At 33.7% G+C, this 25,650-nt stretch overlaps 4 protein-coding genes and 1 pseudogene across 4 annotated transcripts; 3 read left to right on the top strand and 2 right to left on the bottom strand.

The window, feature by feature from the left end:
• The first annotated feature begins 3,832 nt into the window (after positions 1–3,832).
• On the top strand, positions 3,833–5,005 carry LOC120211846. Its single transcript, XM_039210313.1, has 2 exons — positions 3,833–3,977; positions 4,512–5,005. Exons 1-2 carry the CDS (start codon positions 3,863–3,865, stop codon positions 4,844–4,846), a joined length of 450 nt encoding a protein of 149 aa, XP_039066244.1. The 5' UTR covers positions 3,833–3,862; the 3' UTR covers positions 4,847–5,005.
• Positions 5,006–5,366: 361 nt separating this feature from the next.
• LOC120211845 lies at positions 5,367–7,646 on the top strand. The gene is made up of 10 exons (XM_039210312.1): positions 5,367–5,641; positions 5,715–5,771; positions 5,865–5,916; positions 6,009–6,082; positions 6,172–6,302; positions 6,465–6,558; positions 6,716–6,888; positions 6,977–7,084; positions 7,200–7,316; positions 7,430–7,646. Exons 1-10 carry the CDS (start codon positions 5,617–5,619, stop codon positions 7,574–7,576), a joined length of 978 nt encoding a protein of 325 aa, XP_039066243.1. The 5' UTR covers positions 5,367–5,616; the 3' UTR covers positions 7,577–7,646.
• Positions 7,647–7,995: 349 nt separating this feature from the next.
• LOC120211952 lies at positions 7,996–11,361 on the bottom strand (annotated as a pseudogene).
• Positions 11,362–11,885: 524 nt separating this feature from the next.
• On the bottom strand, positions 11,886–15,556 carry LOC120211782 (protein NDL1-like). Its single transcript, XM_039210259.1, has 11 exons — positions 15,309–15,556; positions 14,015–14,114; positions 13,728–13,825; positions 13,495–13,583; positions 13,299–13,359; positions 13,130–13,216; positions 12,967–13,044; positions 12,805–12,861; positions 12,657–12,712; positions 12,425–12,560; positions 11,886–12,314 (listed from the first exon to the last, which is right to left on the bottom strand). The coding sequence occupies exons 1-11, from the start codon at positions 15,366–15,368 to the stop codon at positions 12,093–12,095; spliced, it is 1,044 nt and encodes a 347-aa protein (XP_039066190.1). The 5' UTR covers positions 15,369–15,556; the 3' UTR covers positions 11,886–12,092.
• Positions 15,557–21,751: 6,195 nt separating this feature from the next.
• On the top strand, positions 21,752–24,507 carry LOC120211781. Its single transcript, XM_039210258.1, has 7 exons — positions 21,752–22,002; positions 22,091–22,201; positions 22,992–23,060; positions 23,208–23,339; positions 23,725–23,802; positions 23,888–24,001; positions 24,084–24,507. The coding sequence occupies exons 1-7, from the start codon at positions 21,796–21,798 to the stop codon at positions 24,264–24,266; spliced, it is 894 nt and encodes a 297-aa protein (XP_039066189.1). The 5' UTR covers positions 21,752–21,795; the 3' UTR covers positions 24,267–24,507.
• The last annotated feature ends 1,143 nt before the right edge of the window (positions 24,508–25,650 follow it).

The raw sequence follows: 25,650 nt of genomic DNA, 5'->3' as shown, positions 1-25,650 counted from the left end.
AAACCCTAAATATATAGATGATATGATAAGAAGAATCTCTACCATTTGGTGAAGGCATGTTGGTGAATGGGTGAAAGTGTATTGGTAGGGCAAGGTTCAAAGCTACCTACATACATGATCTCGTAACAAAATATATTCGTATTCGATATTTATTTGTGTCCAGACATGATTACTTTCGATTATCGAATATATAATCATTTTTTAGAAAAAAGTTAAAAATATTATCACGATGTTGTAGATGAGAAAGTTTAAGTTAAAAGGGTTGTTTCCGAAATAAACGTCTACAGAATTTATCTGAATTAATCGATGAATAAATTGAATTCAGACAACACTGAAAAGTAAATTTAGGCCCACATTTTCATGGACATGCTTAGTTGTTTTTTGAAAAGGAGGATGTTCATGTTTTAAGGATAAGGATGGGTTTATCATTCCAAGTCATACATAAGAGTTTCCTTATCCCTTTTTAATGTATGAGGTCGACACAAGTGATGTGCATGGATCGCAACATCATGACAATCCTTTAACATCAGTGGACAAATCAAAAAGCTTTTGTTCCCTTGACTGTCTTGTTGTTTATTATGTGTATATCTATGGATATCCATGGCTCATGTCGGGTCGAGTTTTTGATTAATCGAAAATTTGATTTTAATATTATATCTTCATTTGATAATCGAACTGATTCGATCCAATTTAAATTTAAGAAGATTTCATTCTACCTGAATTTTAGATAAAAATCCGCATCCGACCTTTGAAATCCCGATTATAATTTGTTAAACGTGGCCCAATAAAGGTATTGGGCACATTTGGATGTGGTTCAGGCCCATTGGACTAGGGTCCAACACAAATTTAAGGATCACTGAGAAAAAAATGGTCTTTTAAAGTTCTATTTGGATCGTTTTGGTGCCTAAATTAATTTTAAATTTTAATAATTAATTATAATTTTTTGAGTAATTATATATAAATTTATTTTTTTACTTTAAATTAATGTATTTTTAACGAATAATTCAATTTGAATTCACACTAGCATACAGTGCCGCATTCTTAATATAAAGAAAGGCGATACCGGTTTTGTTATTATTTTTTTTAACAAAACCGGTAAAAATTAACTAAAACATTATTATTTCTACCTAAAACATTAATGTTTTTTAACATTTCCGATAAAGTTCCCAATAATAACAAAACCGGTAGAAAAAATAACAAAACCAGTAGCGCTTTACCGGATATGTTAACAAAATAGGTAAAGCGGCCCATAATAACAAAACCATTAAAAATAATAATGTTTCAGGTAATTTTTTACTGGTTTTGTTAAAAAAATAATAACAAAATCGGTAACATCTTTTCTTAGCCATATATTAAGGCTATCGTACGTGAGTCTTTTCACATCATATATGGTAGGAATGACATCATATCATATATTTATAATTTTAAAATATTCTAATCCAGTTTTATATGAAATTATCTTATTATCACTATTTAAATTAAATTAAATATTATTATCTATTAGTGATTTAAATTTATAAAATTATGAATTAAAATTTTAGATTATAAATCGAATATATAGAACTATATATATTTGAATGTATTAAAAATTAAATGAGTAATTTTCGAACCTTTTAGAAGCAAGCATGTTCTCTAATTTCGTAACTAAAGTTGGGTTCAACCGTTCATATATACAACGACACGAATCAATTATCTCGGTGGTTAAAGGAATAATTGTTTTTCGGGTTTTTCGAATTCGAACACCACTGCAAGAGAGATGATTGAGTATTAATTATCAAATAATTGAGAATATTTAAAATAAATACTACTTTGTAATCTCCTTAATCCAATAAAAGAAAATATGTAAGAATAATTTCAAACATATAAACCAAAATATTATATGAATTCGCAAAAATTTCAAAACAAATATTTGTAAATATCCAAATTCATAATTTAAAGGGTAAATTGCACGTTTAGTAATTCTACTAGTATATCTCTCATATTTCACTAATTGTACTTTTAATTTTTCAATTTAGTCACTGAACTTTATATATTGAATTTTTTTGACACGCCGCCTTGCCTTTAAGTATTTAACAACATTATGACATGGTAACTTACATCAAAACATCTTCGTTTTGAATTCCTAAAAAAAAAAATTTAGACAAATACGTTGTTCCGATTAAAATATGTTCATGTCATAACGTCGTTAATTATTTAACGGTGGAATAACAAAAAAAATTCAATCTATAAAGTTTCGTGAGTAAATTGAAAAAATTGAAAGTACGATGAATGACATAAGAGAGAAAGTAAAGTTTAGTTACCGAACATGTAAGTTACCCCAGTTTAAATTACAATGTAAATCAATTCAAATTTAGAGCATACTTTAGCTTGGGATAGACATGATTTGGGTCTGGTCAAATTTTTGGTGAGATGAGTATTCTATCCCTCTACTTGTCACTTGATTCCGGATGGATTTAGGAAGGTTCCACTCAACTTCAAATTTGGGCTTAATAACAAAATAAGTGTCTAAACTATATCACTTTTCTCAAATAGGTGTCTAAAATATTTTTTGACTCATTTCGGTGCCTAACGTTACAAACGTTACCTATTTTAGTGGTCGAGCCATCAAAGATGTTAATTCCTCCGTTAAGTGACACGTGTCACAACATAGTACTTTTAAAAAAATCATTTAAAATTTTAAAAATTAAAATTATATATATATTAAAAAGAAAACACAAATTTTGAACTAAACCCAAAACTTTGAAAACTTTCATTTCAACCTCTATACCCAAGTCGGCCGCCACCTTTTGCCATCGACAAAGCTCTACCCGACCTCCCCTTCCCCCGACGACCAAAACTCCTATGAAATCGTGACTGACCGACTGTCGATCGACGCTGAATCAACGTTTTATACCTCGCGATCCCACGTGATTCTAATGACCAATCGACGAGAACTATGACAATGTAAGAATATGAGGATGGTAGGGACTATGTCCATGGCTATGGTCGTGGTCGGAAAGGACGACGACGACATTTTAAGGTTAGGATTTGAGATTTTGGGGCTGTTTTAGAATATAAGAAAAGATAGTATTTTTATAAATATCATAATATTTTTAATTTAAAAAAATAAATTTCAAAATCACATGATTGTGACACGTGTCACTTAACTAGGGAAATTAACGCCGTTGACAGCCCGAACATCTGAATGGATAATGTTTGTAGCGTTAGGCACTTGGATGAATCAAAAAATAATTTAGACACTTATTTAAAAAAATGGTATAGTTTGAACACTTGTTTTGATATTAAACCAAAAATTTGACCCGATTTATAAAAATTTACACATAACCTATACCAACACAAATATATAATTCTCAATTTCATTATATAATATTATATATATATTGTTATCTCAGATTTGGTTGACAATTAGTTAACTTAAACTTGAATTTAACTCGAATCGAATTTATTTATTTATTAAAAAAATTAACTCTATAAGATCAAATCGAATCTAAACTCGTAGATTATAAATCATATGCCCTAGTTCTAACATTAAAATCTTCATCATCTATGGGCTTGATAGGGAGTGTAGCTTAGTGAAAGGCTGGAATTGAGCCGTCCCATTAACATCTTCTTGGATCACTTGGCCTTTCATTTGATCAAAGTTGAAGATTCAAGAATCATTCAAACAATCAAAAAACCAACAGAGCCAACTGATTTCCATTGAATCTGTTAAAAACATTAACGTTTATTTCCCAGGCCTGGGAGCCAAAATCAAATGTGTTTTGGAATTAGATTATAGGGTTCATAAGCAAAATCCCAACCTCAAGAACAATAGAAGCAGAAGGAAGAAACAAGGAAGAAAAAACCAACGGGAAAAAGGAAAATGGAACCATCTCATTCTCAAAACGAAACCCCTCCCCTCTCTTCAAAGGAATCCCGCATGAACCGCTTCAAGCCCATTTGGCGTTTCTTCTTGATTTCCAACCTCGCTCTTGGAGGTATTTCATTTGGCATCTGCATTGTTTAATCCGATATTAGCTTCTTAACACTGGGTTGACGCTCTTTCTCAAAATCTTTAGTGTTTTTTTTACATCGAGTTTAGAATGTGCTTGATGAATTGCTTGGCTGAATGATACTATGTCTAATATATGTTTTTGAAGATTTACTTTAATGGGTTGAGAAAATTTGCTACCGAGTTTTCGGTTTGATCAGTGTTAGCTTTTAGAATTGGTAATTGATTCAGAGAAGTATTGAGTCATTGATTCTATCATTTTGTGTTGTTGTTAAGTTATTGCTGCTGATAATTGTTGCTTGTAGTGTTGCCATTCTTGAAGATTAGAGTTTCTGGGATGAATTTTGCATTACATTGGTTTGCAACTTTGACAAGTGATAATCGATGTACCAGTCGTCCATTTGAATTCTATGAACTGATATGAATTTTGATGTTTATGGACTATTTCAATGGGATATGCAATTTGCTTTATCACTAGTTATCTTCTGGAATTAGCTGATGTTCTCACCCCCTGTCGCAGCATACATATTTGCAAACCCGAAAAAGAAGAATACAAGCATTGCCAATAACAAACCTGCTAAAGAAGAGGAAGACAGCAAGAGTGATGCTGAAGCAGCTGTTTCTTCCGATGCAGTGACGGATGCCTTAGTTCACGAGGAGCCGCCAATACTTCCGGTTGTTCCGAAACCCGCTTTGGATCCGATTCCCGAAGACCGGCAGCGTGAACTTTTCAAGTGGATATTGGAAGAGAAAAGAAAAGCCAAGCCTAATGACCCTGGAGGAAAGAAAAGAATCGATAAAGAGAAGGCTGTTCTCAAGCAGTTTCTTCGTGCAGAATCTCTTCCCAGAATTTGATTTACATGTCTCGTCGTACTCGACAAAATTCTTGCTTTAGAGAAGGACTAGTTTCTATCAAGGATGGTTTAAAAAAAAACATGCCAAAGATGGGGTTCTGGTTTTTGGTACCCATCTCTTGTGAGATTGAATGTTTAGAACTTGTGTTACATTTTAACAGCAGTACTCACTAGACTAAGACATTCTTCACATCTGATTCCTTGAAAGTAATTGAATATTCTCGACTGGCTGACAGTGGTAGAATTCAGTTTAGTCAATGTAATTTAGCAGTGAAATGTTTGTTTTTGCTTTGATTAACAACAAAATCACACACCTATCGAAAACAAAAGGGAACTGGACTGGTTGTCTCTTGAGCTTATTTTCAAAAGCGCACCTATGGCGCTAGTCTCAGGTGGGCACGGAGCAAAACGTCTTTGAAGATAGTTTAGGAGTCTGCACACATTTCCTATTTGTATAATGCATGAATCTAGTAATGATGTGTAAATACACAACCACATCTTTTAAAACTAAGCTCTCAAGTGAGACAAAAGATAAGAGAAACGAGTCATGAAAATTTTTAGATTTGTGGTGTCCATTATATAACCCTCCCCTCAAAACTAACCACATGTTTTCTTATTCCCTTGTGCTTCTAAACTCTACCTGGTGGAGATGCAACTGAGATGTTCTAATATGCTAGCCTTAAAAAATCATCAGATTGAATTTATAATATTACTTTTAGAATTTGTCACTGCCTTATCCCTTATCATCATCTCTACTTTTCCGGTCTTAAAATGCCAGGAACCATCAAAGTTTCAGGTACCAAATGCTATCCTTAACTGTAATTCAAAATGTGCTTGTTTTCTAGAATTTCTCATTTGATTCATCCCAGTTCTGGATATCAAGGGTCTCCAATCATCATCACCATCTTCTGAGATATCAGTAAAAGGTATTCTATCAACACACTTTCTCCTACTTTTTCTTATCTTCAATGGCAATATCGATATATGCTAAGTATGGTTTTTCATTCTTCATAATGCAGTTTCCGTGGGAAAAACAGAGTACCAGACTTGCGACAAGGGAGAACTGTCGTTGTAGTGATTCCAAACACTGTTTTGATTCTTTGTTTTGTCTTAGAATTTGACTCTGACTTCTGTTCCATTTTAAATCTAACATGTTTGCACAGTCCGTTGACAACCCTTCATGACGATTTGATTATAACACTTGAAGATGCTGAGGGAAATGAGATTTCTCATACAGGTTTCTCACTGTTCCTTTTAACTTGCATTGGAGAATTGAATTTTATTTTAGTTGTAAGGCTTATTTGAAGTATTGATGGCATGTGGAAGGTGTCGAGACCAGATTGGTGGTCGAGAAAGGCGTTTGGGACGATATATTTTCTCTCGAAGGAGGCGGCCATATACATATGAAGTTGCAGTTTGTCCTCAGTGAAGAAGAGCACCGGAGAATCCAGATAATGGTATTGTTCCGATAACATTCGTTTATATGTTCGATATACTATCAGCTGCATTACGATGTATGATAAATAGCAACCCCTTGGTATCCACTTTAAGTTTTTAATCCTGATAAACTTATTCCTTTTTACTAGCACAATTAAGTTGAATTTTAAGTTCGTTTTCAGAGAGAAACTGCACTGAAGAAGAAACAGGAAGAGCTTCGCAATAGTGTTCTTCAAAGTTCCGAAAGGTCTTCAGTCGGTAATAGTGAAGTTTCAGGTTCGATGTTGATTTACTCGATTTTCATTTTCCATTTACTTGAAGAAAAATGGAACATAAAAGGAAAAGAAATCAAGCAGCGCATGAGACCTGCATGTACTGATCCTCAAGCCTTTTATTGATGCATTGAACGTTTCATTTTCTCAACGTTCGCCAGAAAGTTTATTCCGAAGTGGATTGCTTGCTGATGAAGCCAATCTCGGTGGAGACGACCGAGACAGAAGTTATCCTATTCATAAGGTTAATACTTTGAAGAAGAAGGGACCAGCTGTTAAAGCCCATAGCAATATAAGAAAAATGATTAGTGCATTTGAGGGTGGTCTAAATCAGGTATGTCAAACGCGTGGCTTAAGTTTCCCCATTTGTTATTGCAACTTAGAGCATATGGTTAAAGTTACTGTGACTTGATCTGATGCAGGATGTGAAATCTTCTACTAAACCGCCACCGACGATATCTCGGACGAGGGAGATCCCAGTGGATTCACATCCTAATGATGTTAAGTCCGAAACAGTCGTACCACCAAAGGTAACTTTTGGAAGGACCAATACCAATGAATTCAAACAAACAAAAAATGTGTTAGAAAAAGTGCAGATGATTCTAATATCATAACCAGACTGTTTTATTCGCCTGTTAAGTTCAGGTTGATGCTGATGCTGACGCTGCTGCTGAGGCAAATGAAGATGGGAAGACTTCTCGATTAAGTCCACAGTCCGAGAATTCGGAGGATCCTCAAGACTCTGCAGGACCTTTCGGAAAGGTATGCCTTACCCTTTCCAGATGTTATATGTACCTAGAAATCTTATGAACTTCTGTATAAACTGAAAACGTGACTTGCAAGTAATTCATGCTAATTTCTTTTCTTTACCTCAGGTGATAAAAGTCATAATCATGGTAGGCTTTGCAGCACTGGTTTTCATAACAAGAAAACGGACATACAGGTGTATATATATTCATGTCTTTGTTGTTGAATCTCATTCTCGAACTTTGCCTCGGTACAATCACCGAAATATCGTCTAAATTATCATTTCCTTTTTCCTACCTGAAGAAAAATTCTTCTGCATGCATTGCTAACCCTGTTTTATGATCTTGCAGATGAAGGTACTAATAGATTGTTGTGATTATGCTAAAGTTTGGAGTCACTTGGATCCTTTATGCAATTTCCCTTTTTATTTTCTAGTTGATTTAATCCTCTTCTACCAAATCAACTCGAAGTATGTGTAAAAATTGATGTAAATTCTGTTAATATTTCAATCCTTCAGGAGCTCAGATGTAAATTAGGAGTGTTTCAACAATGAGCTGCATATCTTCTATTTGTGCAGTGCATGTACCAATACTTATTGAACATCGTTCGAAAACTGGACTATGCGAAGGTACGTTTCGAGCCTCGGTTTACCGGTTTCATCAGCTCGGCAGACGCTTTTTGGGATCCCGGAAATTCAATCATCGATTTTCAGATTTGTGACGACATCCCCCTCCAACCTCCGAAGCACCTTCAGTATAAACAAGAGTGAATGTTAAACATGAAAATACAAACTAGACTCAACCAGTGCACGAAACTGTAAGATGACATTTGGTAAGATCATTCGCGGTTTTATTTCTTTCGCGATGATCTTCGACACGACGATGAGCTGATGAACGTCTTTTGCAAGGGAATTTTGTAACGTAAATTCTGATTTATCCAACCTGAGACATCCGAGATCCCGTGTGATGCACAAGGAAGCACATCGCAGCATGCCATAAGCCTCTTGCTCTGCGTATCGGCTCTCCATGCGGGGGTCACAAGTTCACGTATGGCATTACTTTCGAGTAAAGGTCGTGCCTGCTCCAAATATAAAGAGTCCGAAAACCGAATTCACAATAAATCAGAAGGTGATCCATTGACCATCTAAAGTAAATCTACTTTCATCGATGATTGTAACATAAACTCGAGCCAAACTCTTACCCATTCTGTAAGAAACTGCTGTCCCTTTGGCCGATCGATGTCCATAGCTATTCGTTCCGTGATTAACTCTACCAAGACCACCCCAAATGAGTAGACATCAGCTTTTTCAGTAACTTGACCGGTTTGGGCATATTCTGGAGCTAAATACCTACCAAGAAGAATGTTTTTACACGTCTTTTATGATAAAGAAATAAGGCAAACTAAGCTACATAGGTGTACCCGAATGTTCCGATTACTCTAGTTTCCACTCCGATGTCTCCGTTTAGATGCCACCTCGCCAAGCCAAAATTTCCGACCTAAATGTTCCGAAAGTAATAGTCAGTTTGCAGTCCCTGCTAAGCCACTTGCTTATATGTAGCAATGGTCCGATACCAACAAATCGAGCATGGTTTTGAAGATTCGACATACTAAAGGTTCGAAATCATGTGTGAGAAGTGTATTGTTAGGCCGCATATCACGGTGTACTATACATCCAATTCTGCATTCTTCATGAAGGTATCTCAACCCTCTTGCTGCTCCAACAGCAATCTTTTGTCGTGCAGACCACCGCAATGTATCTCCACGATGCCCTGAAAATTTCCCGTATCATGAATAAGTTGTCTACTCAAATGAGTGATTATCAATACTAATTAAAGAAATAGGCTCGTGTTAGGCAATGGAACAATAGTTTCGGATTCGTGTTAAGCAAGTCGTAACATAGTATAGCAGGGAACTTACCGTAAAGATGAGAATCCAGAGACCTATAGCAAATATATTCATATACTAGCAGTCTTTTTCCATCCTCGATGCAGAATCCGATCAGCATTATGACATTCCGATGTTGTGCACAACTTAAAACCTCGACTTCCGAGCAAAATTCTCTGTCACCTTGAGAACTAGCCAACTTGTGTTGCTTCACAGCAATGACCTGACTGTCGGGTAAGATCCCTCTATGAACAGAACCGAATCCGCCTTCAACCAAGAAATTCGATTGTGAAAAGCCAATGGTAGCGTATATCAGTTCAGCATACGTGAACGACCTCAGAGGGTGCCCGAATATAGGAGTCTTGTGTTGACATATTGAACATAATGGAGGAGGTCTAGGAGGAGCATTTCTTGACTGCGAGAAAGCTTCAAGTCTGTGATTAAGGACCCCGAGATCAAGTTCTGGATTCAATGCTGGTGATTTCTCGAACAAAATGCTCGACGTTGACATTATAGATGAATCATTCGATCTCTCTAAACCCTTCCCAAGATGCAACGAACCTGTTGTAGGAGGATCTAGCTCACTGTCGTAGTCTGAATCCAATTCAAATGGATTTTGGCTTCCTTCACTAGAAAACGAAGGATCTTTCTTCGAGTTCTCGTAAAATCCATGGAGGAAAAACGGTAAGGCTTCTGGATCGGAACTTGATATTGACGACATTCCAACATCAGTAGCAGTCAGGGGCGATTCATGCTCGGGACTGCTGACAGGAGTCACATATGGCCCTTTAGTTTCATCAAACAGGCCATGCTTGCCTTTCCTATATCTAGGAGATGTTTCTGATTCAGACGATAACGGTGATCCAACCAAATTCAATCGAACAATCTCAGCCCGAGTTCGCTTCATCACGACAAGATTGCATTGCAGCTCATTCAGGCAGTGCTTTTTCTCGTGTTTTGTCTGTGAAAGGATTCGAAAGCAATTATAACTAACAACTAGAGTAATTTGCATGATCATACATAGCTAAAACCATGCAAGAGAACACAGTTTACATTGTATATATTACTTATCCAATATAACCCCGTTGGATGATCTTTCTTCGCTTCGGTAGCAACGATCCCGTGTGGCGATCCGGGAACGATTTTCATCCTGACCTTCATCTGTAAACATGAACATAAAAAACCGAATACCAGGAACGAAAAACTTAAGAACTAAAACTAATCCGCTAACCTTCTCTGGGTCATAAACATCTTGCAACTGAAGAATCATTTGGGAGCATGAATCTGCAAACATCTTGTTCTGTATCTGAACTAATTCCAGATAGACTTCCAATTACCGGTTGTGCAATCACTCGTAAATCTCAAAATCTCCCATATCTTTTTGCCTGAGAATCCATTGGATCAAAATGAGATATCAACAAACCACATTTTCAGCTGCAGCAATCATGAATAACTGAAACTGACAATTGCATAACAAGCTGATAGCAATGAACATGATCTTAGCCAAGAGGATTCGAATTTTTTCGACCAGAAAATAATGTCCATTAATTTCGATTAATGTTCTTTCTTTTGATTCATGCATGCTAAAGTGGCCATTTATGAGAATCCATTGGATCAAAATTGGTTATCAGCAAACCACATTTTCAGATGCAGCAATCATGAATGACTAAAACTGATAATTGCATAACAAGCTTATAGCAATGAACATGATTTTAGCCTAGAGGATTCGAATGTTTTCGACCAGAAAATAATATCGGTTAATTTCGATTAATGTTCTTTCTTTTGATTCATGCATGCTAAAGTGGCCATTTATGAGCAAACCAACAGCTTCAACAAAGGAAGAAAGGGACATTTGTGCAAATAAACCACAACTTCTCTTAAGGTTTCAAGATCCAAATTTTGTTCAACAAATACTATTCAGTCCCCAAAAGATGAAACCTTCAATACCCAAAGTTTGTTCAACAAATTCTATAAAAACAAACAGGGAAGTGAAAGGTGCTTTTATGAGGGAAGATTGAGAAGGAACAACAAGAAGCAGCTTAATGCAGTCCCCAGGTCGAACAACACGAGTCACAGACCAGACCAGAGCATTCGTTGGGATATCCTTTGCTGCTCTTACAGCAACTATCATCAGTTTACCACCCAAATCTGAGGTACACAAATCACGTTTCTCCATCAAAACAAAGCTCTTGGTAGAAAAAGATTGCACCTTTGGTGATTCAAAACTACAAAGTAAGCTCTTTTCGTCGCTCAGAAAGATTTCAGGTACTTTGGATGCAATAAAAGGAACATGTATCAGTTATTATTTCACAGAAACCGAGGCCGCCTGAGCTTTCTCGTCAGAAACAAAAGGGGGTTGGCCTAATTTCAGAGCCCTTTCTTCAGCTGCTTAATCATTGATACTCGTGCTCCTGATGAAACTACAAGAGGGGGTAATTGGCCAAATATGTTTGTTTTACAGAAACATAAATACAAACGACAAAAGGGCAACGGGCTGTGTCAAGAAATTACTGTTGTTTTTGTCATGATTTTCTGTGACATAATTTGTTAAAAATATCCGAATTTGTATAAAATCGATGATCAAGACATTCTGGAATATTAGTAACGTCTGATTATTTATTTAATAAATAAAATAATGACACGTGTTATCGATTACACTCCGTCTCAAAGAAGGTGAAATAAGGCAAACAATGAATATATTTCAAGGGATGGATATCCATTATTGGTTGCTACAAAAGAATGAAACCATGTTAACCCATTATATTCTTTTAAGTTCTTGCTTCTGTATCTACAAAGCCGAACCCTCCCACAAACTGTGCTTCTCTACCCTTGTAGGTTTTCATTTTCAGACGACTGAAACAAACCCCCCTCCCCCCAAACGAGTAATGGAAGGAATCTCATCCGCCGTCAAACTTTGAGCGACGCACGGGTCTTTATCGGTTTTAGCTTCAAGCCCATGCTTTCGGGAGAGAGAAGCTCTGGCGAGATGCAAGATGGACTTAATGGACTCTTCGGGCTACCAGTTAGTTGGCATGGCCTGTACAACCCGTATCGCATGAAGAAGTATTCCATCGGTATCAGCATTGCATGCGGCTGTTCTTCGGTCACCATTGATCCACAAGCCTGGACCTGCAAAAGGAAAAAAATATCCCTTTTGCATCGTTCGGAGTCGTAATAACGAATCAAACACTATAGTCGTCCATGTTTACATAGGTAATATTAGTAATATTAGTACTTACCTCGACTAAGGCACTAAATCTTCTATCCAACTTGGATGTCATGTAGAGGGCCTCGGAGTGAAAAGGCGAGCTGTCCCCGACGAATATTAAGGTACGACATCTTAGATTCTTCAGCCCACTGGAATGATCGGGTCTTCTGCAAGTTTCCGAATACAAACATTCGATCACTACAAAATTATCTATTTAGTTTAACAGACAAGTGATATGATACCGAAGCAGTTTCTTATCGTACCCATTAATTGCTTCAAGAAACCGCCTCACATTCGATGCATCTCTCTCGTCCAACAGCTAAGAAAACAAACATGCAATATGAATATGTCAACTATGGGAAATTCAGTGTTTAAAGCGTGGCAAAAGAACAAGAAATGTTAGTCGCTAACTCTTCGGCATGCTTGGACTATATCCGACTCGGGAATTTCAGCAGTACCACGAGCTTCCTGTTACAATATATAGAAATCTCATTATTCAACATACTCGGGAAGCGAAAATATAACAAAAAGAAACTTGGAAGATGGTTTACTAGGAAGGAAACGATAGGATACCTTGCTAAAGTAACGTTGAAGTAAAAACTCTTTCAGCAGTCCACACATTCCGTAAAAGTACAACAAATTTGACATCACCTACAGATTGTAAGTCGATTTAGTTATACGATAAAAGTTTATGCACAAATAATGTTAACTATAATCAACAATCTTAAGAACGAACCTTGTTATAGAACCATTCAGTCCAAGAAGGTGCTCTGCATAGAGGGGATACAAGTATCAAACCAAGTACTCGTACTCTGTATTTCATCTGCGATGCAAAATCTTTGTCAATGAACTTGCATCGAAAAATTTAAATATACTGCTCAAAAAGATTTCACGAGGAAACCTACGGCAAATAGAGTAAGAATGTAAGCACCCGCTGTTACTCCCATGCACATCACTGCACCTAGCCTGAAAAGAATCCCAAATATTAAAACTCCTTTTCAACCAAAATACTGACACCAACCAAATCCGATAGCTCTTATAAAAGGCGTGATGGTGGCATCAACTAAAAGGTCTTTTAAAAACAGTAAAGAATAAGATTACCCGAAAAAGTTGAGAACCTCAAGGATCTGATCAGCCAAGTCGTTGACAGAATGCGGAGAAGTACTTTCACAAATTGGAGCAGCTCCCAACTGCAAGAACTCTTGTGAAAGTGCCAGAAAGGAAACTATGTGAATAATTAAATCCAACAACCGATTTAGTTAGTTACGAGGTGATAAAATAGCCCGTATAGAATAGAATAAAGCAAACAGGAATATGCCAACTAATTTACAGACCTCATGACCAGGAGGACTAATATGGTAAATGCAGAAGTTGTGCAGCAGCAAGGAGGCAGCTTCTGGACAAAAGAACAATCCTTGGAAACAAGACATATCTGGAAAAAAAAGTTTCACAAAAGGTACAATGTAATTGTTAGAAAGCAGATTTGCAGATAAATGCCGACTAAGAGAAAAAAATGAATCTGTTCTAATGAATTTCTCTCGCATTTAGTATAATGAATAAAAACTTCATATAACTGGGGAAGAAGCAAAGGAGCTATGGTATTTGACAGCAATGTACTCACGGTTCAATGCCAAATCAGGATACGTGATTAGTGCTGGCTTGTCTTGATCCCCATATACTATAACAGACACAGAACCATAGCGCGTTGGTACACGATGTTCCTGGCAGATGTTTCAGGAACACGGACTATGAACAGATATCCAATGCATAGAAATACACACAGAGAGAGCTAAGAACTACAATTAAGCATATAGAACTGATGCATTCGAAACTTTGAGTACCATAATGTTCCCTAAGTTAGAATTTGTTAAGCAGCAATAGCTTTCAGTTACATAAGACAAATCATTTGTTTCATGTGGCCCTTGAAAAAGGAAGAATTTTTTTTCATCAAAAGCACATCCCATGTGCACACATCCCCTTTTAGTGAAATCCAACTGAACATAGCTTTGTAAAAGATTTAAAAAAATAAATAAAAGAATAGAAGACGGATATATGAAATGAGGGGTTCCAGATATTAATCATTGTATTCTTCAAAAAAGGGAGAATATAGTCTAAAAGGAGAGCATGGGATGATGGAACTCTCACATTAAAAGAAGACATTGATATGTAAGAAAATGTGAATTTACAGCTATACACATTTAAAATAATATATATAAATAAAAGTGAAAAAACAATGGAAAAAGGTACAGCCAAGGTTTCTTGAAGGAGCTGCAAACACAAGTTTAATAACCCCAATGACTGAATAGTTGGAAGAATCCACTAGCACATCCTCTTTTGTCATCACAAGCAACAACAAAAGTAAGAAGGAAAGAATCTCCAACCGATCAAAGAAACCAAAAGTAAAAGCAGATAATTCCAAATGCAAGGAAAAAAGTAACAACAAAACATCAGAGAATTACACAAGTAAACACGAATCCGATACAAAATAAGATTTTACCATAGCAAAGTCAAATATATATATATATATATATTACCCAGAAATGGTAACTCCCCCAGCTTACCAAATATGTAAAAATCCAGCATTTATTAGACGAAACAAGTAAGATCATATGAAACCCATCTCGTCAAAGCCTCGATATTGAGGAATTAAGTTCAAAATTCCACCCATTTTCATGAAAGAAATTATTTTCCCATAAAACTCAGAAAACCAATTCAACGATTAAAATGCAAATTGCCCCAGCTTACCAAAATGCATAAAAAACAAATTTGTCCAAGTAAGGAATGCATAGATCCAGTGAAACCCATTTCGTTAAAATTGTCGATATTGCAGAATCAAATTCGTTTCAACCCAAAACTAAAAACTCAATTCAACAATGCAGAATGGAAATGTAAAAGAGAAACGAATGGGTGAAAACCTTTCCACCAAGATATATCTTTTCAGCAACAAAAGGAATGGAATCGTTGGAGTCAGCCATGGCTGTGGCTCTTTCTCTGTTATGTTCAAACGAAGAAAGACAGAAAGAAATTCTGTTTTCCTTCGATAAATAGACTCTCTTTTGCTTCGATTTTGAATGGCTTATAAATCAAGCGATTCTCTCTCCCTCGAAAGCGCTCTCTCTCTCTCATTTATTTATTTTATTTTTTAAAATTCTTATTTTTCATTTTTATAAACAGAGGCGAAGCCTCCACCGACGCTTTATGGAAGAAACCCAAACGGATTTACTTCTTTTAACCGCACTTCTGGCATCATCTTAACCACTCGGTTAGTTTTTTAGCGACTAAACGTCGCCGTTTCACCCAAACGAATATATTCTATTTACCTAAACGGGGTCGCTTTGTTGGTGAACTTTTGAGGGGGTTAAATTATGGGTTTTGTCCCTTTACTACAATAAAGTTTGGTTTTTAGTCTTTATCCTTTAATTTATTATTATTTGATCCCTTTTTGATATTAGTTGGTTCATATTAGAGGTGTAAATGAGACACCTATGCTTACAAGTTATTCGAGTTTGAGTCAAAAAGAATTTAAATTTGATTTGGTAATTATTGAATTCAGCTCGAATTATCGGTCAAATTAGATTCAAACATCATAATCTCAACTGAATGGCTCGTGAGTCTAATTGATTTTTTTAATCTTAATATATATTCTTATATTGTTAAAATAAATTTCTATCCTTACTACTTATACTATTGAATATGAACTAGATTATTCAATTTTGAGCTTTCATACCAACATCGATAAATGAGTTTAATCAAGTTTGAGCTCAAATAACTCGATTATATCTTGAATGGAGCTCGAGCTCGAGCATTGATGTTCAATCGAGCTCGAGCTTAGTATCAAATCACGATTTTTGAATGGAGCTCAAACTCGAGTTTGTCATTATTTAGGCTCAACTCGATTATAATCCTAATTCAAATAAATAATGCTATTAAATATTCTAACTAAAATTCCGATGTAAGGTTTTTTTTTAAAAAAAAATCGTTTTTAACTGATCATAATGATATGTATTCTTACATTTAATGGAAATAGACGATGTTGTTAAATATTTGAACTAATAAAAGAATCAAATTATATCAAATTAACTCAAATGAATCTTGGTTCGATTGGCGTCGTTGTTGCTGCAACAACTATGAGGCCGTGGATTCAGGTAGGGATTGATCGAGAAGGTTGACAAAGGTTGTTTCTCTCTTAAAAATTTTAAATTATCGTATAATTTAAGTATTTTCTATTGATAATATATTTTTGTTCCTTAAAATTTTATAAATTTAACCTCTAATATAAAATCATACATCTATCCTGAATTTATAAAATCATACATCTATCCCTAAATTTATTCATGCTTAAACATGTAATGTGCTTTGATTTAGGATTGTGTGGTTATGAGTAGTTCACATACTATAACGGGGTGTTTGGATGGGGGAATGTGGGATTCCAATGAGAATGAAATTCACATTCTCCCGTTTGGTTAGCCTGAGAATCTCATTTCCGGTAATGTAAGATTACCGATAGTGAATTTTTGGGGTATATTACCAGGAATGTCATTACCTCCCTTTCTATAGGTATTGTTGGATTACATGTGTTTTGGACTAAAATGCCCTTAAATTTTTATTTTTTTTTTCAAAAATATCATTCTTCTGTAATTGAATAATAAAAATTTTACGAAGGTCAAATTATAAATTTATCCTTAAATTATTTTAGATTTACAAAAAAAGTTTATAATTAAAATTTTATATAAAGTTCAGGGGTTAAAATAAAATTTTACCATTTCATTAAAACCTTTTTTATATTTTTAATTTTGTAAAAAAAATTATATAAATATTATGAATTTAAATTTTTAAAGAAAAATATAAATATTTTCCAACTTGTAATATTATACAAATATATAATAAGGACAATTTGATTAAATATACATTCTAAAAATCTTTTATTCCTTTAACAAAGCACGGTAATCTTATATTCCTGCTAAGCCAACCAAACACAAAATACAACATTCCCAGTAATCATATTCCCTGGTAATCTTACATTCTCACTGGTAATCTTACATTCCGTAACCAAACGCACCCTAAAAATTATGTCAAATTAAAGTATAGGGATTAAAACTTAATCTCGAGTATACTATAAGGGGCTACAACCAAATTTAACATTTTATTTTTTTAAATATTTGGCGCCGCAGTGACGTGTAATTTTATCATTGGTTGGGTTCTTTCGTGGGTCCATATTTAATATTTTTTATTTAACACAGAGAAGGAGTGATTGGCGCCGCAGTGATGTGTACGTCTGTCATTGGATTCTTTATCTGTGGGTCCATATTTTATTATTATTATTTAATAGAAATTCATGCATAAATGGCCTTTGAAGTTACAATTTGTGGTGGTGTTTTGCTTGCCGTTCAACCAACCCTAAATTGATTTTGTTCAATCAACAAAGAATAATTTGTAAAATATTCATTATTTTTAATTATTTTTAATTAAATTAATCCCTGATTAACTCGTAACACATAATAAACCAAGAGTTTTATATAATAAATATTTTATATGGATCGTTTTCTTTTACCAATACAAATTATTGTTTTTGATTAATTTACCAATACAAATTAGAAAGGGGCTATATTTAGCCCAATACTTTATGCCAATAATGTGTTTCGGCTCAGGCAGTGCTGGATCTTCTCTATAATAAGGGTGAAACTGGCCCGATACAAACGGATCTTTTATTTAGCCTAATACGGCTAGGGATGAGCATGAGACTTGAATTCGACAGGTTCCTATCTGATCCAATCTGATCGGATTGTGTTTTAAAAAAATTTGGATTTGAGTCGGGTCAGGTTTTTTTAGATGTTTTGATTGGGTCGGTTTGGGTTTAGGGTAAAAAATACCCGATCCAAAAAATATATAATTTTACATTGTATATTTAGGGATAATTATAATAATACCCTTCTATATATATTAATTTTAATTAAATCCCTATTTTTATTGAATAAAAATAATATTTTTAATAAATATATTGTTTCGAGTTGGGTCGGGTCGGGTTCAGTTTTTATATTAAAAAGTCGGGTCGGTGGCGGATGTAAAATTTTATTGTTGGGTCGGGTTAATCAAAACCCGACCCATGCCCATCCTTAAATACACACCACAAAAATTATTTTGGAAACTACATCATTTGATTTAGTGACATGTAACTCATTGCATAGGCATGACGAGTTCTAATAAAATATTTTTTTATTAAAACTTGTCACTTCGACGTAACAAAATCTAATAAAAAATTTATGTTTTTTAAACTCATCACGTCGACATGACGAGTTTGAAAAACTATTATTTAGACAAACTCGTCATGTAGGCGTGAAGAGTTTTCCTTCTACTATACCAATACAAATTATTGTTTTTGATTAATTTACCAATACAAATTAGAAAGGGGCTATATTGAGCCCAATACTTGATGCCAATAATGTGTTTTGGTTCAGTTAGTGTTGGATCATCTCTATAATAAGGGCGAAATTGGCCCGATACAAACAGACTTTTATTTAGCCCAATACGGTTAGGGATGGGCATGAGACTTGAACTCGACAGATTCTGACCTGATCTAATCTGATCGGGTTGAGTATTTAAAAAAATTTGGATTTGAGTCGGGTCAGTTTTTTAGATATTGTGATCAGGTCGGTTTTGAGTTTATGGTGAAAAATATCTGATCCAGGAAAAAAATATAATTTTACCTTGTATATTTAGCGATAATGACAATAATACCCTTCTATATATTATTTTTCAATTAAATTCATGTTTTTATTGAATAAAAATAATATTTTTAATGAATGTATTATTTCGGGTTGGGTTCAATTTTTATCTCAAAATTTGGATCGGGTGGAGGATGTAAAATTTTCCTGTTGGGTCGATAGGTTGACCGAAACCCGGCCCATGCCCATGCCTAAATACGCACCACAAAAATTATTTTGACGAGTTGTAATGAAATATATATTTTTTATTAAAACTTATCACTTCGACGTGATAAAATTTAATAAAAAATTATATTGTTTTGAACCCATAACATCGACATGATGAGTTTGAAAAAAAATATTATTTGAGCAAACTCGTCATGTAGACGTGACGAGTTTTTTCTGTACTATACCATTTGTCGTATATCCTAAATTAATTTTGTAGATGATCTAATAAGCTAATTTTTTTAGCCGCCTGGCCTATTAGGCCAATTTTACCCTATAATAAAACTCTTTCATATCTTTTCGTTATATATTTCGTTAGATAATATCAATATTTAGTAAGAATAAAAAGTAAATTAAAAATTTCAGTTCTTAGTGATCAAAAAAACTAATCTCACTTCTTTAATGCTACAACTATGAAATATATTTTTCTATGACTCTGAATTATTTTGCTTTATATTAGAATTTGATTAAAGTTTAATCATTATTTAAAAAAACAACTTTAATTTTGTACTAATTCAAATTAATATTATGAAAATATGATAAAATCAAATTATAAATAATAATTTTATAAATTTTATAGAATCCTAATTGTTTTATTTTAATTAATACTATTTTTTACTTACATAGTAAAATATAAATATTATACAATTATATAACATCCACAATATAAAAAATATATTATACTAGAATTTAGGCTAAAGTATAAAAATAATCCATTCACTATAGGGTATTACTTTAGTAAGTCACTCGACATTAAAAGTTATAAAATGATAATTTGACTATTCATTATGTTCTAAACTCGTCATTTTTCGTTAAAAATTGACGGTTGTCTAAGATAGATGTTAACATGATGATTGAGATATGATAGTCGTTTGAGAATTTGAAATTATATTTTATCATACCACAATCAACAAATTAACGTTAAGCTCAAAATACCTTCATTTTTTAACGAAAAATGATGGTTTGAAACATAATGAATAGTTGCATGACTATTTTGTAATTATTAATAGTCGAAAGACTCAACGAAATTTTTGTCATTTTGTAACTTTTAATAATCGAAAGACTTAATAACGTAGTACCTTATAGTCGAACAACCATTTGTATACTTTCTTACAACTCCCATATTTATAAATATTACTAAAAAAATTATAACTAATATTATAAATACAAAAAATTATAACACGATAATTTTATAAACAAAAATTTTATGAATTTGGTTATGACATAGATTTAGTTGTTTAGTGTCATTATTTCTAAAGGAATATTAATGATAAAATATTATGATATTAATTTTTAAGGGAAGTTAAAGTGTTCAACACTAAATTAACCGCATCAAAAAACTAATGAAGTTAAGGGTCCAATGACCAAAATATATAATCAATAAATAAGTGACCAAAATTTAATAAATTAATTACATAAATGATTGAAATGAAATATTTTTAAATATAATGAACAAAAACGTACAAATATAAAAGAAAAACGATCGATGCAATAGTTAACCATTTAAATTAATATCTCCAAAAAGAAAACCAGAACTGCGTGTTCTCTCAAATCCCATTGGTTGAACAAGGTGGGCCCCAAATTTCAAAATCTCAAATCGACCAATCATATGGGAACACGTATGCCTTTTTTAATTTTTTTGTTATCAATATTATTAAATTTTTGGGATAAAGTATCATTTCAGTCTTTAAACTTGACAATAGTTTTCAATTTAGTCTCTAAACATTTATTTTATCAACATTAATCATTAAATCCAGTAACATTTCATTTTTAGTCATCGTGATGATTTGTCACTCGGTATTGTATGATCAAGATTACTAAAAATGAGTAAAAATTCAAGGACTAGTGTGAACAAAAAAAATTCAAGTAGGATGAATTCTGATTTCAATTAAAAAATTGAAGACTTTAATATGAATTTGATCCACCTAATGTGTAGTGATGTTTCACTTTCCCTAATTTCGAGATAAAAATTCATCATACTTGATTTGACTTATTTATAATTATATCTAAATATATAAAAATAAGTATAATAAGCAATGGCACGTTCATAAATAGTTTATATATTATATATAATACAAAATGGATCGACACAAATAATAAAATAGATAATAAATTATATTCGTAGCTGATTATAATAATTATTTAAGTCAGTTAGGAAAAAAACTTTTTACCTTAAACTCGACTCGACTTCAACCTTAATTTTTTCATTCGCAAAATTCATCCTCGAACCTAAACTTAAAAATCGGGTTGAAACTTATCAGATTTATGTATTTTGGCCCTTCCTAGTTTAAAGACCATATTAGAAAACATTGTTAAATTCAAGGACTAAAAGTTACTTATCCCAAAAATCTTCTCCCGTTTAACACTTCCAAGTAAGACTTCGAGTCTTCGATCATTTTCGGTAGAAATTGCCTTTTATAAGAACTCTTTTCAATTTCATCTAATCAAACACTACACTCCAAAGAGAGAGATCAAAATGGGAAAAATGGAGCAAATCACGCTTCTTTTAATCTCAGTTTTGATATTATCGACAGCGTTGCCCGTCGCTCTTTGTGCCCAGAAACCAGTGGCGGCTCCTCGGAAGGAAGACATTCCTTACATCAAATGTCAAGCTTGTGAGAAGTTGGCATCACAGTTGTACCGACAAGTTCAATCCAAACAAGCCCAGATCTCTCCCAAGAAGGTAATCTTAATCATCTGGATTTGCTTTGTTTTCTGTGAATTCCCTTTTTTGAAGTTCTGTTTTTAATTGGGTTTTGGTTGGGTTTTAGATCTCAGAATATCAGATAATCGAGATTGCGGAGAATGTTTGTAATTTGAAGAAGGAGGAAGCTGATTGGATTTTAAAGATCGATATAGTTGAGCAAGGAGATAAATTAGAGGTAAATGATTTCTCAGTGTTCTGAAATTGTTTCTTTAAAGAATTTCTGTGCTTTATTGGATAGGATATCTATAATTTATGCAATTTCTTGAATTATTCGAAATCCGAATTCATTTATTATCAAATGCACATTGGGTTTTGAGTTTTGACACAATAACGTGTAGATGATCGTACAATAATACTAAAAAAGACAAAAACACACATAGTTATGTGAAAAATCATGGGCACAAGAGAAGAATTTCACTCAAATTTACTATAGTTGACTCGTAAAATACGAGAGAACTATATGAGAGTACATCAAATTGTAGAACTTTAGATGCATATATACATAGTTGTACGAATACAATAACTCTAGTTGAATAAAATTGTTGCACGTTGTTAGTGTTCCGCCCCTGCACCCTCGGCTGTATTACCGATGGGCTACCTTGAGATCCTCCGCATCCACGATAAATCTTCATTTTTCATCAAGCAGGTCTGTCGACAGAATTCGGGTTATTAACTCTTAACATGTTTAGAAGCATATTTGGATTAATTTTAGTTTTTTCCATCAAAACTTGCTTACTATCTCGTATCACCTATGCTTACTTACCGAGTTTGCTTATGAAATATTACAAATGCATGGGTGTTGATGGAAAATCTTAACAGAAAATGTTAATGTATCGATGATTGGACTAGAAATTTTAAATCGTAAAACTAAGAAGATATTTTTTTTAACTTTAATTATGGAGACTAAATGTCAAACTTCCATTTATCTCATTATGCTAACTCATGGAGTTTTCATATATCTGCAGCTAGTTGAACAGGATGCCGAAGGGATTTGCAATACAGAGTGTAAGACAATTGAGAAAACTTGTCAGGAGGTTAGATTTTAATGACATAAACAAATTGTTCTTTTGTAACTAAACGTTTATCTTCAGGTCATCGAACTTTTTGGTGTTTCGTTTTAGAAGTTGTGTTCTGAGATTGTTGATTGGATGCTTATGAGTTTTTGTTTCCTGTCTCTTCAGGTTATGGGGTATTCTGATACAGATGTTGCTGAATATATATACACTTCGAAACCTGATATTGAGTCACTGGCGAATTATCTATGTAAAGACCTAACTAAGGCATGCAAAACCAAGCCTCCTCCATTACCAAAGGTAACCCTATATATCATCTGCTTCGTGATCGCATAGCTGTAAATCTGTAATCGATTCTTGTAAAGCAGTTAATCTCCACGAACATTAGAAAGCATCACTTATGTAGCTTTATTCGTCTTTGATCGATTTCATCTGCTTTCTGTATTTGTTATAAAAATAGCTGAGATGAAGAGAATAGGACTGTCAGTTTAGTCCTTTTGAACTGAAACTGCGTAATTTGGATAGTATGAATCTAGCTATTTTTGTCACTCTCTCTCGAAACAAAATTGTTGTGGTTATAATGTTGGATGACAAGCTCCATTGATGAGATTATCTTTTACATCTGGTGTGAAGAAAAGACGGGCCGTTTTTAATCGAACTGGTTTCTTGTCGTTCCTACATACAGGATAGGACTCCGGGAGAACCTTTTGTACCCAAACCAACTAAAGAAGCTGAGATGGAAAAGATGTTACGATCCATGGAGGTGACTAAAGATTTATTGCTCGAGTTAATGGTATTATATTTCATTGCTGATGTTTTATTTGATCTCTGTTTTATTACGGTTTCAGGGTATTCCAGGGGCACCGAGCATGAAAATGTATTCGAGGGAGGAGCTGATGAAAAATAATTTTGGTTTAGACGCTGACGAGGAGGAGGAGGAGGACCAATTTCCATCAAATCTGGTAATTATCAAATTCCGCAACGGTTTGAAGTTTTCATGCTATTCTTGTTTTGATTGCTTGTTAATCTGTTTTCTCTCCACAGGGAAAAGCTTTGAGGAAAAAAGATGGTAAAAAAGGTGATTGGAAACAGACGATCTTCAAAGGAGTGAAAGCTGCCGGCAAAACACTGAAGAGGCATGCAACCAAGGTCTCCTTCAGGGTACAAAAATGGTGGAAAGGATTTAAAGCTGCTCAATCAAAGGCCGCCGGCAAGGTTGAGCTGTAAGATATACCTCGAATCGTTAGCATGTTCTTTTTCTTTGCTTTCTTCCGATGCATTAATGTGTTGGAAGAATTCGATCGCTTAGATAGTCAGGAAGTTTTTACATGTCGTTCCCCGTCTTCCAGGAAGTTTTGATGATTTCCTTTCAATCCATGAGACTCTGTTAACTAGTGTCACAAGTAGCAGACTTTTGTTTTGCTGATGATAATATACACAAATCTGTTGAACTCTTCTTTTCTGCTTTGTTTTAAGGTTTTAGCTTAATTTGCCTAATGCATTACGAGTACTTCAGGTATTGTATAAATATATACATGTGTGCACGTAAGTGTGCTCGGTTTTTCAAAAGGAAGGAATTGAAGGAATAAGAAAATCTTACATCAAGAATCAAATTGTTTAGTTAAATTTTCGATTTTTCAAATTAATCGAATTAAGATTCGATTATATAATCGTTAAGAAAAATACGATAAAAAAATTTAGAATATGGTTTAAGATTTTGCATGAAATCTCTATGGATACGTCGAGTTCATATTCGAACATCAGAGATGATATTCCAATTTCGAATTTTGAACATGAAAATAATAAACATATGGTAGAGATGGAGTCAATTTCTAGACAAAAGCTCAAGATTTATTGGATTTTGTCTGTAATTTCCTGGTTTTGGACATTTTGTTTATGTTGATTATTAGTTGGGGGTTGGTAATAATAGTATTTTATCTTCAAAATTAACAAGTTAAATGTAGACTAGGATAGCCTGTTCTTGTCCCTTGTCTGTCTGCCTATCTCAAGTTATATATATATATATGAGATAATATTCTATTACATAATGTAAAACTCTTTTAGTTTTACACAGATTTAGGATCGTTGGATGATAGAAAATAGGTGATTGAGATTAACAGTAAGATATGAGAAGATATTCACTGGAAAAAAACAAGGAATTAATCTCAACCATCTATTTTCACTCATCCAACGGTCCTCAATATGTGTAAAACTATAGAGTTTTACATTGTGTAATATATATATATATAATACATTTCATGTGAAGAGGTCATGGTCTCCTAAATTATTTATTTATTTAATTATCTTCAAGGCCATTGTTAATGTTGAAATTTAGTAAATTGACCCTTGGCCCCTCCCATCTTTTGGTTTTAGATATATTACTTTTAGTAAATTTAAAGTTACATTTTGAAAAAATTGAAAGCTTAGGACTAAAACAGATACTTTAGGTACTAAACACGTTAAGTTTTTTTAACAATGTGGTACTAAAATGAAACAAAAACTAAACATTAGATATAATTTTAGAAAAAAATTAAAAGTTTAAGTACTAAAATGAACCAAAAATGATAGTTTATGTATTGAATACATAGTTTAACTTTAAAATATCTTATGT

Source organism: Hibiscus syriacus, unplaced genomic scaffold (assembly GCF_006381635.1).
Source record: "Hibiscus syriacus cultivar Baekdansim isolate YM2019G1 unplaced genomic scaffold, ASM638163v2 tig00109987_pilon, whole genome shotgun sequence".
In the NCBI taxonomy this organism is placed as follows: domain Eukaryota; kingdom Viridiplantae; phylum Streptophyta; class Magnoliopsida; order Malvales; family Malvaceae; genus Hibiscus; species Hibiscus syriacus.
This window is presented reverse-complemented; position numbering and strand designations above follow the sequence as displayed.